The 13,011-nt window shown below is 32.7% G+C and overlaps 1 protein-coding gene across 3 annotated transcripts in view; it reads right to left on the minus strand.

Annotated features, from left to right (window-relative positions):
• Positions 1-2,836: 2,836 nt before the first annotated feature.
• Positions 2,837-13,011, minus strand: part of Lrfn5 (leucine rich repeat and fibronectin type III domain containing 5) — a 238,156-nt gene continuing 227,981 nt past the window's right edge. For all 3 annotated transcript variants that reach the window (XM_075947732.1, XM_075947731.1, XM_075947733.1), the window contains 2 exons: positions 10,270-10,313; positions 2,837-3,229 (listed from right to left, as the gene is read on the minus strand). In XM_075947732.1, coding sequence (XP_075803847.1) covers positions 3,212-3,229; positions 10,270-10,313 — 62 coding nt within the window. In that variant the 3' untranslated portion in view covers positions 2,837-3,211. The remainder of the gene's footprint in view (positions 3,230-10,269; positions 10,314-13,011) is intronic.

Raw genomic sequence — 13,011 nt, forward strand, 5'->3', positions numbered from 1 at the left:
AATATCTACACTTGACAGATTCACAGTGTGTAAAGGTTGATGAGGCCATCAGGAACAGGGGAGGAAGAAATGAGTATCATTACTACAGAAATGGCATGAGCGTTTAGAGTCAAAAAGCCTTGCTGAATACTGTGAATGTGAAAGATACTGAAATTTGTCATTGTGCCCTCTATTGTGTTAAATATATTTTCCACAATGAAAACGTTTTCTGAAAGGCAGAGTAGAGCTCTTCCCAATGTTCATATTTGCACGTGCAATAGAGCTTTCCAACATTGGAGAAGTTTGGCTCTGGCTGAACTTAATAGAATTTGCATCATTAGTATAATCAGTATTTCCCCATATTTTGAACATATATTTCATCAGCAAATCAAAAAATTGCTAATATAAACACATTTTTGAAATAAAGTTTAAAGATAATGTATTGCCAAATGAACTGAAAGTAAGTAAACCACAAAATGAAACAATCTGAGTATATAAGTATATTTTGAAAAGCAACCAAATTCTAAAACATTCTACATAAATATTGAATATTTTCTTAGTAAACTAAAAATCAAAATTACTATAAAATACCACTTATCATTTGTAAAAACTAAAAGAAGTAATTAAAATCAATTGAACCTTATTTATGCTATTATTTTTGAGCAACATTATATTTTATTAGTCACTCTCAGTTCTTCAGATTATGATTATAAAAATTATAGATTTATAACTGAAACTATCGCATCCAGGCTGCCAAACAATTCACAAGCACTGCATGGGGAATAAGTGTAATATTTCTTATCTGAATCCCTATGCACGTGCTTACAGTGTTTTATAAAATACTGTATCTAAGATGCTGCTTAGTAGCTTCTGTGGGCATCCACACCTATAACATTCACTTTAGTACACACACACAAAAATTCAAAATTACTCAAAAATTAAAAAAAATATAGAGATGACTTCTGTATGCGGTCAATAATTTTGTGGTTGACAATTTCTTAGATTATTCATTTGCATCATTAAATAATGAAATGAATTTATTATGTCCACTTATTTCAAATTATCTTTTTAACTTCATTGGGAACTTTGTGAATGATCATAGATCTCACTTTGTTATACATTCATTTTCTCTTGCATATCCTTAATATATGGAAGTTTGGGTCCATTGAGATGGCTAATACGGTATAAGTCCCTGCCACCAACTGATGATTTATGTTCCAACACCAGAATATATATGATAAAAAGAGGGAACCTACAAATTTTCCCTTCATTTCCACATGCATGACATAGCATATACAAACCAATACATGTACATACATATGTAAATAAAATAAATATGTAAAAATACTAAATTTCAAAATATATCCATGAATATTTTTGCATAAAGTTTTTCATCATTGCATACCTTGATATTCATATAATGAAACTGTTACTAATAATTACTATTTTAAATGTAAATATTATGATTGCTTCCTTAATGCTTGACTAAATAAAAATATAAAAAACGTTTTGTTTATTAGTGGAAATGCATACTAAGAAATTTAAATTTCCATTCTAACACATTAAAAGTATACTCTGTAGAAAAGAAAATTGTGATTTTTTTCATAATAATAATAATGTAATTGACAAACCAGGCTGAAAACACCAATTGATTATCACTACCAAGGAAAGCGAGATTCGGAGTCCAAGGTGTAAGGAGGCGAATGATACCATTTCCATAATAGTCCTTCAAATATTGATCTGGGCTGTGAAACACCACTGTCCCTAACATTTGCACATTGGATGGGAAAAGAAGAATTGTAGATGAAATCTTCTGGACCAGTGCAAGTTGTTTAGTGTATACCCGTTTCTTCAATACACACACACACACACACACACACACACACACACACACACACACACCACATTTTCCCAAATTATTAAATTTGGGAAAGAGAATTAAGACAATTGCTAATGTCAGAAATCATCACTAAAATCTAAGCTCAACAAAGCCACGTCAATCACATATTTGGCATGACTGCTACGTTTATGCAAGTGTTCTTGTTGCCTAGTGTATTGGGCTCCTGTTTGCAATGAACTATCAGGATGATCAAGGAATATACATATAATTTGCCAGTCTTGAAAAACCCCAATTTCAAATAGAAAAAAAAATACCACTTAAGGTTCATTAAGCCTACATCTCATACCATGAACTAGGACAGTGTATGTGTCATTTCAAATTTTACTTAAGTATTTTTGACAGTTTAAGAGATGAAGTAGAGAAATTGCTCCTGATGCTTCAATCCAAGAAAACTCTAGTAGGCTAAGGTTGGACACTATCTGAGTATAGCTTCCTTCATATTTGTAACCATCAAAGATATTTCATTTCTACATATTCTGGTATTAAAGTAAGTGTATTCTTTTATTTACTCTGAAATTTTGAAAAATTGAACAAAATACCTGTACCATGAAAAGACCCTGAGCATGGCACACACATCTAACAAAGTTATTAAACTTTCCTACTTCCTTGGTTTTCTAAGAAAGCCAAAGCCAAACCTTTACACTATTAGTAATTTCCCCATTCTGCTCATTTTCTGAATGTCCATTAGAGGAACAGAGTCCTCATTTCCATGTGTCTTGAACAAAATCTGCAGTTTCTATAAATGAGCTCAAATAATTGTGTTGCCCCCTGTTAGACGTGGGTACACTCTAAAGAAAAAGTTTGTTCTACTATTATTAAGCAACTTGGAATTCCTTAATATTTTCACCTCTTAGGTATAAAAGAAATTTATTATTAAAACATATTATTTATTACAAAATCACACCATCATTCAAGCTTCAAGCAAAAGGTATCTCCAAAAATAAGGCAATGTGCAAATTGTGTCATAGTAAAACATTTATTTGTTAAAGTGATATAGAGTATTCAAGATTCTACAGTCTGTTAAATCATGGATGGCAATGTAGGATGGATTGATACAGAACTTGATGCCAGTGAAGGCTTTGTTCTCTTTCCTTTCTTAAAAAAAATATTTGTAGATCAGAAGAAAAAAATTTTGGTTTGAAAAGGGGATGAATCATGGTGTGAGGGAGCCAGTTCCACCGCACCAGAGATGTCGTCACTTTGGCTCCCATGAGCAGATCTTCCGGGGATAGCAGTTCACTAATCTGCTGTTGTGAACTGAAACATTTTCAAATTTTATCCAGTAAAAATATCAGGGGCAACTGTTTTCGAGGGAGAGAGAAGTGGTGCTCTTCATATTGACTCCAGCCTCTGCAACCAAAGAAAACACAAAACAAGTAAGATCATGGTGAAGAAACTCCAAAATTGCTGAGCTGTGAAATCCAGGCAGAAGACTCCAGAAACAATGTACAGAACAGACACAGACACCCACATCAATATGGAAAATACTACCTTATCATGTAAAAGTTAGCAAATCTATAATAATAACCACCTAAATTGTAGATTAGAATTTCTATTACTTCATTTTCTCAACAGTTCCCAGGTAAAATGAAAAGATTGTATTAATTGATCTATGACATTTGCTGTAACATATGCCTCTACTGCTTTTTGTTAAAAAATGATGGGCATTTTTGACCAAACTTGTTCAACATTTCTAAAATTTAAGTGATCCCTATGTTTTATCTTGTGCAAAGAGTTTTGTATCAAGATGTCGTAAGATTTTGTTGTAACCTTAATGACAATTAAGAATAGTGTTCACTTTTACTAATTAGTTCTTCATTCACAAAGAAAATAAAGTATGAATAAGTATATTTGCAAGGAAAACACTGCATGGTTAATTTAAAAATAAATTGGAATATATATATATATATATATATATATATATATATATATATATATGTTGTTCCAATTTATTTTATTAGCTGATTTTATAGATATATTATTAACTGATTATTAACTGATTTTATACATATATATGTATATTTATATATAATTTTTATAAATACTTAAAAATCAAACTATGATTTAATTTCATCCAGTATGGCTTCAAACATCAGATGGACTTAGGATATATCTATAAGTTCCAATCTTGACAAAGAAAGAGGGAACAGGGATATAATCAGGGATATAACTCACGGGAAAAGGTGGTAGACAATCAGCCTAATGACCTGACTGACTCCTGCAGGTTTTCCTCTGACTTCCATAGAAAAATTTTGGCTCATAGCGCGCTCTCTCTCTCTCTCTCTCTCTCTCTCTCTCTCTCTCTCTCTCTCTCTCTCTCTCTCTCTCTCTCTCTCTCCTCTCTCTCTCTCTCCTCTCTCTCTCTCTCTCTCTCTCTCTCTCTCTCTCTCTCTCTCTCTCTCTCCTCTCTCTCTCTCTCTCTCTCTCTCTCTCTCTCTCTCTCTCTCTCTCTCACACACACACACACACCAACACACAAATAAATACAAAATTTGGCAAATTTCTTTTTAAAGAAAAGAAGGGAAATGTTAAAGAAGCATGCATTTCCAAGTACATAAAATACAAATGATTTTAAATATTTTTATTAAAAAAATTGCTTCTCATTTTACATACTAATCCCGTTCCCCCTTCCTTCTCTTCTTCTTGCCGCCTCCCTCCCTTCTCAAGCCCATGTACTCCTCATAGTGGGTAAGGCCTTCTTAGGTGAGTCAACAAATTTGAAGCAGGACCAAGCACCTCTAACCCCCCACCCATATCAAGGCTGAGAATGTTATCCCAACATAAGAAATGGGCTCCAAAAAGTCAGTTCATGCACCTAGGATGTTTCTGGTGCCACTTCCCGGGGTCCCCCAACAAATCAAGCCACAAAACTCTCACCTACATTCTGAGGGTCTAGTTCATTCCCATGCAGATTCCCTAGTGGAAGCTTATTAGCTCTGGTCAACTGTCTCTGCAATTTTTTCCCATCATGCTCTTGACCAACCCCCTTGTTCGTATGATTTCTCCTCTCTCTCTTCAAGGGAACTCCAGGAGCTCAGCCCAGCGCTTGGCTGTGGGTCACTACATTGGTTCTATCAGTTGCTGGATACAGGTTTAATGATGACAATCATCAATGAAAGGATTACAGACACCTTCTCTATTATTGAGAAGAGTCTTAGCTGGCTGGGGTCATCATTCTTGGGGATTCCTGAGAAATTCTCTAACACCAGCTTTCTCTTTAAACCCATAATGGCTCTGTCTATCAAGACACCTCTTTTATTGCTCTCCCCATCCGTCCCTTCTCCAACTAGGTCTTCTTGATCCCTCATGTTCCCATCCCACATCCATAAATCCAGTTTAACCAGGAGAACTTAACTATTTTCCTTCCTAGGACCCTCCATGTCTGCCCCTCTCAGGGTCTCCTATGTTTCCTACCTTCTCTGGGATTGTTGTTTGTAGCTTGGTTATCCTTAGCTTTACATCTAATATCCACTTTTGAGCAAATACATACCATTTTTGTCTTTATGAGTCTGCGTTACCTCACTCTGTAAAAGGTTCAATTTAAGGATTTTAAAATGAACAGCATAATTGTAACAAAAACTTTCAATTTACTGAATATCTTATACCAAACTGATAATAGAACATACTGAGATAACTTTATGTATTAAAGTTATTAAACTTAATTTTATGATTGTAATAAAGATTAAATAATATTATCTTGTTTAAGTGTGTATTTCATGCCGCACTGTTTAAACTCATAGCAACTATATATGCTTGATGTGCAAGGCCTGACTGAAATGGGACCATCATAATTATACCATGGACTGTGGGGTTGCTCATGAGGCCCCACTATTTTCTGACACACCATTGGCCCTTGACATATTTCTGTGGGAAGGCATTCTTCATTTTCTGTGGTATTTTAGCAACTGAAAAGTTGGCCATATCAGTCAATAAACTCTTTCTTATATTTATGATAGAAAGCTGAGTCTAAATCAATGGGTGTAAAAATGAAGGACAGAGAAGGGAAGGGGAGGAAAGAAAGGTGTTCAGGTACTCAGGATTGGGAGTGGATAAGGGAGAACAGTGTAGGTGAAAATTATTATGACACATCTTGTATATCCATGAAATTGCCAAACACTTAAATAAACATAAATAAAATATTTCAAAAATACTTAATTACCTACATATATGGATTATTTGGGGGCACAAATTTTAGGTTGTCATACTGTGTAAGAAATATTAATCTATATTTCATGGTACCTATCAATGTTGTATTAAAAGTTTATGCATTGACAATTGGAAGCTTGTTGTTCTTTTATGCAATAGAGAAAATCCTTTAGAGTTCCCTTATTGACGAATATATATCTCAAATATTTGTCAACTGTAGAATTTTTGAACATCTCTTAAATCTATTAGGACTGGAGATATTCCTATACTAAAGTATAAATACTTTAGCTTGATTTGGTACCATGAATGCTTAAATGTGTCTAAAGTGATGTATTCAATGACTCAAGATAGTTGAAGAACCAGAGGATCTAACTAAATTCAAATATTATTATCATATACATTTTACCAAAAGTAAACCAATCAATGCTAAAAGTATTTTGAAATATTTTATATGTTTTACTTATAATACCTCAGGTTCATAGTATAGTTCATACCAGTAAAATTAAATAGCAAAATTATTGTTTCTGTTCATATTTTATAAGTAAATATTTTACAATAAATAAGATGGAATTATACTAAATTTCAAGTTAAAGAAATTTAATGAAAGCAAAAACTCATGATGCAATAAGAAAAAATAGATTGTCTGCTGACTAAAATATTCAAATTCTGACATCAAGATAATCAGGTGATGGACAAAATTTTACAAAGAAAGGATGAAATGCAGAACAATTATGGACAGCCACTCTTTCAATGTAAAATATAAGGAGGAAGTGCCATATATTCCAATAGAGAGGAGATTTGAATGGGTTATTCAAAAACTCCTATCACTGTTTTTATTCTGAGATTCTTTAAGTGAAATGGGAGAATTTCTATAGAGTCGCTATGCCCTCGAAGCAAAGGAGGTGATTCTTACAGGTTGTCTGTAGACCCTGAGTTCTGTATTTTCTTCTGTGCAGATATTTCCAAATAGCATGAAGATAGCTCATGATAAATTAAGCTACATATTGTTTACAAATGTAGTATGTTATTATTCTACTGTATTCATTACAAAATATAAACAGGCAAATACAAGATCACACACACGTACACACACACATACACACACACAAACACACTTCAAGCAAACTTACATTAGGAAATAAGAGCTATTCAGAGTTCAAAAATTGTACTAATTCTTCTCACTTGAACAAACAACTGACTGTAGGTAAAATATCCCTCATGTGAAGTGCATAGAGACATACACTCATATGTTAAAATCTGGACTTTTTCCCCATAGTTTGGCATAGTTTGGTTATAACGAAGATGTAGATGTACATCCAATGAAACTTATTTATGTTTCAGATCCTTCATATAGAAAACCTGAGAAAATAAGTGGTGTTGTCACTTCATAGTTAAAATCCATTAGTAGAGAAGTAATGAAAACATCTAAATTTTAAGATTACCTTATTTAATAATAAAATATAATAAGGTAGACCAAATTTAATTAAAAAGAAAATAAATATTTTAAGGCTGATCTAATCTAGTAAATGCTATGCCACACTTCCTGTGAGTGTATGCACACACAAACACAGAAAGCTTACATAATTTTGTTGTTTTCTTTTATGCATACAAGTCCTACTTCTGTCACTCACACAGCATCAGTAAGTACCAGTCTTCTCACTTCAATATACACTGCTCCTTTCTGCCATGTTAACATGGGCCCTCTGTTTCGCTGGGGGACTTTTAAGAAAACAAATCTTTGCTAATTCTCTCAGTTGTATTTAGCATCACAAAAGTCATGATGATTCCATTCCCCTTTGTCCTTCAGTCTGCTTCATGCAGTTATATCTTTATAATCTTACATACTAATTTTATATAATTCATAGAACTGTTTTAGGCTTCTTGTATTTTTACATTAAGTCAAAGAAGGTTCTTAAGGACAATAAAAACAGAACTGGGCACTTTGTAGAATAAAATTCAAACACTCCATGTATGATAAAAATTCTTTTTACCTCATACCGTGAAAGTGGAAGACCTGAGATGGCCCCTAGCTGTGAATGTGTGTTCAAAGGCTATGTTCTGTCTGGGCCCCTCATGCACTTGTAATGGAGGGCTTAGTAAGGGCACCTGTGAGAGAGTGAAGGTCACAGCCCTTTCAGAAAGGCATTGCCTTGATCTTGCTGACCACTGTGGAAATCAAAGGCCTACAATAGCCAAAATAACTTACATGTTCCAATAATACTATAGTGAGGTCACAGAGAAACTTAAAAATATATGCACACATATATAAACTGAATGAGAACTGGATAATGAATGAATGAGATTTTGACACGGATTTGATCAACATCTTTTTTTTTCCAATTTGGAATTTCTTAGTAATGATTATAGTAAAGATAGCATAGAAAAATTAAAAATAAAATATTTCTTTGACATTAAGGTATTAGTTTTATTTTTTTAAAAAATACTAAAGAAAAGTTTATCATGAAGATTTTTTTTTTTAAAAAAAAAGAACCAGAAAAAAAAAAAAGCATTTTAAAGACTGATATATTCCGTTATGTTCCCCTCACTCAAATAAGAAACAGAGCCCCACATGGAAATTTCGTAGCGAAAGACAAATGACTGCGTGATGTTCTGGATTGTTATAATATGTATGTTGGCGGTAGACAGTGGCTAACATTTTATTTGAATTACATGCTCAACATTTCTATGAAGAACACTAAATTCTGTGCGATGAAAACGCATTGTTAATAATCTTATGAATGTATCGCATTGACTAAGTTTTATTTTCTGAAGCAGGGCAAAGATTTTCCAGATTGAGGACAAAGCCTAAGGTATAAATTCCACTCCTAAATGATACGAAATAGTCACGATGATGTGTAATGCCGTTTTAATGTGTTTGTAACTTGTATTTGGTAATTTTAATGCGTCTTGAGTATTCGCTCTTACGCTTCTCTCTGTAGTATCACACTGAGCACCGCTTTGAAATGTTTTTGATACAGTAATTACCTGCACCTAAACCCTTATATGAGCTACCTAATTGTTTAGGTAAACTGGATACCCAAACTCCAACAATGAACTTTTAAAAGTAAGAGAAAGACAGGAAGATAAATAGAGCAGGGAGGGAAAAAAAAGAGAAGAGGAGGCTGGGGGAGTGGGAGGGGAAGCTCGATGAGGACCCCGGAAATGAAAGAGAAAGGTGGAATGTGCAGATTAGGGAAATTGAACTGAAACAGAGAAACTATGTGGAGAAGCAAGGCGCCCTCTGCAGGCCAGAGCCGTCTGTGGCACTCAGACTTGCTGCTCTTGGCTTCTCCTGAGACATCTGTTCTCTATGACACTCAATAAAGGGCAAGGGATGAAAATATACTTAAAATGTTTGTTCTGGCTTAGCGTTGGTATTTACTAGGGAAAACTGTGACACACTGAGAAAATTAATACTGTTTTAATGTATATGATGTTGGAAGGGGCAAAAAAAAAATTCCTTCGTCAATGAAAGCATGTAGTTTTTTGTTGTTGCTGTTTTCAGTTTTTTAAAGCAGATTTTCTCCCTGTTCCAAACCTCGGCAAACGGCTGACACTTCCAGCTGTTGGAACAGATTGCTTTGGTGCTCCTCCCTTCTGGAAACACACGTTCTGATCCAATTAAAATTGCAGAAATCAAATTCTCATTTGAAAAACAAAAACAAAAAAAAAACTCTCAAGAAGAGTAATTGGTGGCTGATTAAAAAATAATGCCACAAGTAAGGCCTGTGCAACGAATGGCTTCCCTGTCAAACGGTTTCATTCATTTTACAAATCAGTGAAAACCTTCATCTTTTTTTTCAACAGGGCAAAACGTGTCACCTCAACCCAGACTAAAAAAAAAATGAGAGACATGGCTTGGTAATCCTTTCAAAGATGACTTCAGGCATGCGTCACACATGGATGCATGGATCATCTATTCATACAGAGATATCCCTGTGTACAGAAATAGTTCTTAAAGTGATTTAAATCGGGAATGACCGTAAGAGTCACTGCAGGATCACACTAACAGCATAATTAGAGCTATGTCTCATCCCGACAACATTCCTGTCCATCAGGAGCAGATCCAGATGTGATTTGAAAATTCACTGAATTCAGGCATACTTATGTTTGTACCGATAAGCACTGCATTTAATGAACAATCTCAAGACAGGGTACTGATACATAAGCAATTCAAAATTTCATGCATACAATAGCATGTCTCTCTGGTTTTTGAAATGAATAGCAATTAATAAGATTCTCACCTGTGTTTCCTGGACATTCTGGTCAACATTAGTCAGCGAAGCATCTGGGAATGAAATTTTCAATGTTATGAGCAATTTGTTACTTGTTTTCTTCCATAAGTTCCAGCGCTAATACTCTACTCACTTTGGTTACTGAGATGAACAGTCACTTGCGTGATAGCAATTTAATATCCTATTTTTACAGTTTTATATAGCGATATCATATATTTAATAATATAGCAATTAGTTTCACAGCATTTATTTCTAGCATATAAAAATGTTTGCTGATATAGGATCAATGCAATTCAATTAGACAGTTGGGGTTCTATTTCCAATTATCCCTGAATTAGCATTTCAGCTGCAGAACTGTCTATGAACACACAGAAACCACAGAGTTCAAAGTTGCTAACAGAACTCATCTATAATTAGCACATAAAGATTAAAAAAATGATCTTAAACATTTGTTAATATTTAGTCTTCAACTACTCTTATGTGATGGATTTCTACGTAAAAGTAAAAATAAAATACTACATTAATATTTATGAACAAATACCACTTGATTGTAAATGTTCAACACAACCCTGGTTGGTTCTTTGATAATGTGTTATTATAAAAAAACTATTAATTATTTGATAATGAAAGGGTTAACAGTCTACCAGGATAGCTATCAGATTATGTAAAGTATATTGGAAAAGATGAAATATTAATTTATTTTTATATATAAACTTTTATATATACACACAATGGGCACAAATATTTATTTGAATTTACAATAATCCCTAAAGATTAAGATTTCCATGAATGGTACAGAGAGAAAAATATTTAGAGAATTTGATTATGGTAGAGTCAAAATATATTTAATAATTCCTTCAATTTATTCAAGCATACAAATATTAATTTACTGGTTATGATATAGATCATAATTACATCAACTGCACTGCATATGTGTCAGATGAGAAAAGATGGATAACCACATCCCCAAAATAAGTACATTTAAAAGAACAACAGACTCATGGTTTGCTCTGGAACATATTAGAAATAATGTTTTTTTCTTTTTCTTTTGGCATTCATGAGCATAGCATCCACCATTTTGAGAAGAAAAAAAAATCAGGATTTGAATTGGACATAATTAGAAAGTTTAAAGTGGCAAATATGTATTAGATAGTGCGCATTTGGCTGTTGTCTTCAAAAGGTTAGATATAATTTGTGAACATTTCTCTGAGATTCCTTTAAAATCAAATTTGATTTAAGTAATTGCAAAGTTATTAATTTGCATTACATTAAAAATATTTTAGTTAATTTCTTCTAGAATTAGGTATTTGTAGAGAACTATATTCATCCATAATCTGTTCAAATATTCAATGTAAATATATATTTGGTGTTTACTTTAGCTCTTAAATGTTGACATTAAACAGCTGAACATAGCAAGAACAATTACTCTCCATATCCTTTATTATAATTATAAGTCACAAATTTTAATGAAGTTTCAACTGTATTTATATTCCTACTATGGGATAATTTAATATTTTCATACCTATTAATTTATAAACCTTTAATTTCTTTCTAACTTGTGATAACAGCATATTGCTAGGACAGCTGAGACCCAGGAGCATATTAATGTTACTTTTTATTTTGTGTAAACTTTTGTTCTACTTGAAAGCAGTCATTTCTTCTGGAAAACAATGAAAATAAATACAAAACTCATGGTGCTCATAGTATCAATATTGAGTAACCTTTCTTGCTTTCATTCTTAGTTTTTGTGTCTAGAACTGAGTAGTTTTATAGACCAGACTTTAAAAGTCATCTAAAATTTTGTTGTTTTGTTGACTTTGATTACTTTCCTCTTTCCTCTATGCATTTTATGAGATTGTTCTTTTTAAAACATTTGTTTGTTTATTTTATGTATATTTATGTTCATATGAGTGAAAGGATATGCACCATATGAGTGTAGAACCCTTAAGAAGTTAGAAGAGACATTCAGTCTTTTCAATGTTACTTTTCAGAAGGTTGTAAGCCTCCATGTGGGTACTAGGAACTGTATGCAGCTCCTCTGCGAGAACATTAAGAGTAATTGACACTGACTTGTCTCTCCAGGCCATTAAAGACTTATTTCATACCCATAAAAGACATTCAATGTCATTTGCTACTTTTATTATTAAGGATATAATTATTGTTATGGGTTATATTATTATTATTATTATTATTACCGCAATATTACTATTAACAATCTTAGAAGGAAAATAATAGGATAAAAGGGTAGAATTATTGAATAGACTCTAAAAAGAAAAAAGGGAGATATGGATATTATCTTGATTTCAAAAGAAAAAAGAGGGATATATATATATATATATGTTAGGATAAAAAGATAGGTTATTGAATCTACTCTGAGAAGAAAAAGGAGAGGATATAGATATAATAAGATAAAAAGATGGATTATTGAATCTACTTTTATGAAACAACTATTAGTTTTAAATGTTTTACATTGGATTGGACACTTGTATATTTTACACAAAATTTTATAATAATACAAATTTGAGTTTAATTTTGTTAGAACATATTTTACATATATTCCTACTCTTGCTCAAGGTATTATACCTATATAACTCACTTGACAATGTAATGCAAGTTTGTTTTCCTTGAAAGTTATTATTGCTAACTGTTTAGGATAATAAAGAAATATAGGTTAGTAGTTAATTATCTAGTATAATTGAACTTGTAGTTACATTAGTCATACTTCCTAAGTCAAACAACGATATACTTTAG

Source organism: Microtus pennsylvanicus, chromosome 14 (genome assembly GCF_037038515.1).
Source record: "Microtus pennsylvanicus isolate mMicPen1 chromosome 14, mMicPen1.hap1, whole genome shotgun sequence".
NCBI lineage: Eukaryota > Metazoa > Chordata > Mammalia > Rodentia > Cricetidae > Microtus > Microtus pennsylvanicus.